At 39.1% G+C, this 3,770-nt stretch overlaps 1 protein-coding gene across 1 annotated transcript in view; it reads left to right on the top strand.

Moving 5' to 3' along the window:
• The first annotated feature begins 631 nt into the window (after window positions 1-631).
• Window positions 632-3,770, top strand: part of LOC105626127 (microtubule-actin cross-linking factor 1) — a 92,169-nt gene continuing 89,030 nt past the window's right edge. Inside the window, exon 1 of the mRNA XM_012207439.1 lies at window positions 632-815. Coding sequence (XP_012062829.1) covers window positions 632-815 — 184 coding nt within the window. The remainder of the gene's footprint in view (window positions 816-3,770) is intronic.

The following is a 3,770-nucleotide window of genomic DNA, read 5'->3' as shown; positions in this document are numbered from 1 at the left end:
ACAGCAGCACGACGGCGAGTCGGGTGTTTTTCGAGAATTCACAAAGTGCCATATCGTATAAGAGGTTGAGGCGACATAAAGCGACACGGTCTCATTTACATACGCCGCACGGCAGATTGGAATCCGAAGGTGAAGGAATCCTTGGCCGATTCCTCGAACGACGGGAGAAAACCGATCGCGTTCCAGCCGAAGCTGGTGCACGTCGTGATAAACAACGACGAGTAATTGGTGAATACCACGGAGACTCGCGCGTCGTGCATTCCGCCGCGCTGTCGAATATAACGGCGGTAAAATTGAGGAGGAAACACGAAACTATTCAACGAACGACGAGCTGAAAAGCCAAGAGCTCTTCCAACTCGAGAGCGAACTTTGAGAGACAAAAATTTACGAAAATGTAAGAAGAATATATTCACGCGACTGGAAGCCAACGAACTAGGCGTGTCCAGGTATACCTCGAAAGAACGCGAGATTTCTACGAACACAAACGTCGAATAGTGAACGCGATTTAAACGCGAAATAAGCGAGCTAATCGAGCCCTGCCGCCGGCTGTTGTCAGGGCGGTAGAGAACGGTGCCGGTTCCGCGTTCTCGTGTCGTGAAGTGTGTCATGATAGTTCGCGCGTGAGCCGGGCATGAACGTTGAAACTTGCACCCTCTACTTCGCTGGGACGGCCCGGGGCCCGGAGAAGGACAGGATGTCGACCCAGGCTTACTATAAGGAGCGGCTCGGCTTCGATCCGGCGGACACCGTCGCCGAGCATCAACGCGAGCAACGCTCACAGCATGGTTACGAGGAGTCACTCTCCAAATTCAAAGGTCAGAATGCGAACGGATTCCCGGAGGAGGATCCGGGATGCAATGGCGAAATCGGGGAACATCGTGCTGGCAGCACCCAGGCTTTCTGGGGCTGCTGGGCGATGTTCATTGAGGCGCACGGTAGGTGAAGAGAGAGACGTAGAGAGTTGGCATGTGAATGCTGGGAGATTTTTCGTGAAAGCTCAGTTGTTTTTTATTTTTCCCTTTTTGTCCTTTTGTGGTTTTTGTTGTATCCTGGAATTTTTATCCTTATACACTCTTTTTGTCTTTTTTAATAAGTAAAGCAAACAATTTGCTATTTATCTGATCACCGATTTTATATAAATTCGAAACGAGAGAGACATTCTCCTTGCGCGAAATTAACGTCTTTGGGATTAAATCGTTGGAATTTTTATTCCAAGCACGTAATAACCTTCGCAACATGCTAATTTCGACATTCCTACCCGATTTAAGAGCGGGGGATACTTCAAAAAAACAGCTATAATTATGGAACGGTTCCTATAAAACGATTACAATTCGAAGTTGGCTATTGAAGTGAATATTCATGATACCTTCGGAATAGAAAACGTAACATACGTTAATTTACAATATAATAAATCAAATTCCTAAATGTACAGCATTATTTCCATGAAACTGACATTATTTGTAAAATTAATATTCTATATTTGTTTTATAATAATTATATTGTAGATTAACCGTGTCTATACATAAAAATTGCACAAATATTTCCAATCGTTTCAAATATGCAATGCGTTTGCCTGTAGTTTGCAAATTGTAAATTTACTCACACACAGTGTGATGATATTGCTTTACTAACTTGGCGATTAAATTTGTTCCACCACCGCGCTTGTAACACGCGCGATACGGGTCTAAAAGGTTTGAGTTACGCTCGCGACGTTTGTTTGATAAATGTTTAAGCTATGAATGTCGCTTTCCTCGCCTCACCTTTTTATAGCAGTCGAGTGTAGTCTACGTGTGGAATACCCAAATTTATCCGTCTGTATACATGAAATAAATAGACAGATAACTAAAAATAACGATTATCTTTTATCCTTTGTCTGTTTGTATCCATTTTCACCATGTATATTAATCTCGATTCAATTTACTCTTCATCTTTTTCTAGTTCCAAAAATTAAAGAATGATGAAGAGTAAGTTGAATCGAATTTAAAGTTAATTTATAGAGAATAAACAAAATAATACGAATATCTATTTAAAAATACATTATTTTATTATTACTGTCATATTAGTAAGAGCGACTTTTTGTTTGCGTTTAATATATTCAATGTTTTAGAGAATATACATTGGTGGAAACGGGCATAAAGCTGTTATTTAATTACACAACCGATTGTCGATTGCGATTGTGGTTGGCGATTACTTCTCAATTAGAACGTAGCAATCGGTAACTACTTTGCTCTGATTGGTTGAAAAATAATCGCCAATCACACTCGCAATTCAATCAACGATCTTAGTGTGATTACGGCTTTAGACAGCTTAGGACTAATGTCTGTCAACCTCCGTCCACCCCCGGAGAATCCGGAGAAAAATTTCAGAATTTGACGCGTCGCATTCGTGAAGTCACGCGGATCCGGTGTTCCACACACGCGGAATTGTCCGCGGCCCACCATTTTACAATTACGCCAAGTAGACAAACAATAAACAATGGCCGTCACTTTTCATAATTTCTGCCTACTCGGATTGCGCATTGCGACTCGTATACGCCCAGTTAACTGTTTTTCACTTAGCGCAAAAGTAAACGACCGGAAGGCTTGTACAAATGACGTCAGCATCGTGTCGTTCGCCGTGATTGATCACTAATTTAATCGTAATTACCGACATCGCGTCCGGCGAAGAGTAATTCCACCCGTGATGCGGCCGTTACGTCGTTGTTATCGATATTGTTGCTTTCGTATCGTATCCCGCGCCTTGTCTCCTCAGGATTCTTTTGACGGAGCTGATGGAGCGAAGGACGCGCATTATGAAATCGAGAGTCTCTCGTCCGCGCGTTACAATCTTTTCTTACACGAGCTTACCAAAGGTGCGGTGATTAATAACGGAAATGTTAAAATACGCTCGCGTCGTTGCTCATGAATGAATCAGCCGAAGATGTCAATCACGATGAGAGCCATTCTCTCTCGTAGCTTCTGTAATATAAAATGGAGTAATGACTGGCAAAGATAATTAAAACTTGGATTGATAAAGTTAGTACGACATTCTCTTAATATAAACAAAAATTAAGCTAGCTCCAGTAGTTCTTTTCATAGTTCTACAGTTTCTAAAAATAGAAAAAATTCCACATTTCTTTATACTAAAAAATCAAAATTGAAAATATGGCATGATAATTTTGGTTTCTAGTGTAAAAAATACGGAACTCATTTTTTATTTTATAAAGAACTGTAAGATTCCTTATAAAAAAAGGTGGAGTTAAGACACAAAGTTCTAAATTTTACTGCGTTAAATGAAAGATTTATTAAGCCTAAGATAAAATTTTTACTTGAATTTTTATTATAAATACTGTACATGTCAATGTCAGAATATATCATGTAATAAATGTACTCAATAAAACAGTAAAATTTGTCACAAAAAATTCTGATCTACTATTCCTTGATTTGTCAAAAGTTTGATAACTGGATAATGTTGTCTAACACCATCCTAAATGCCGAAAGGGTATCGCTTAAATTACAGCCAAGAACTTCCGAAAAGAATAAATATCGATGAATACATTCATTGATGTTTATCTTTAGCCCCTGTCAGTTACTGTTCTCAGAGCTTCCACATTCCAGCATTCGTATCTGCTAATAACAAAAATTTAACTGAAGAAAGCGTGCGTCAATATATATATATATATATATATATATATATATATATATATATATATATATNTNTNTATATTATTACTATAGTTAGTTTTACGTTTACGTTACCTTTACTTTACCGTTAACCGTTACGTTACGTTA

The sequence above is a fragment of the Atta cephalotes genome, assembly GCF_000143395.1.
Source record: "Atta cephalotes unplaced genomic scaffold scaffold00004, whole genome shotgun sequence".
NCBI classification, from domain to species: Eukaryota; Metazoa; Arthropoda; class Insecta; order Hymenoptera; family Formicidae; genus Atta; species Atta cephalotes.
Note: the sequence above shows the minus strand (reverse complement) of the source record. Positions and strands in the feature narration are given on the sequence as shown.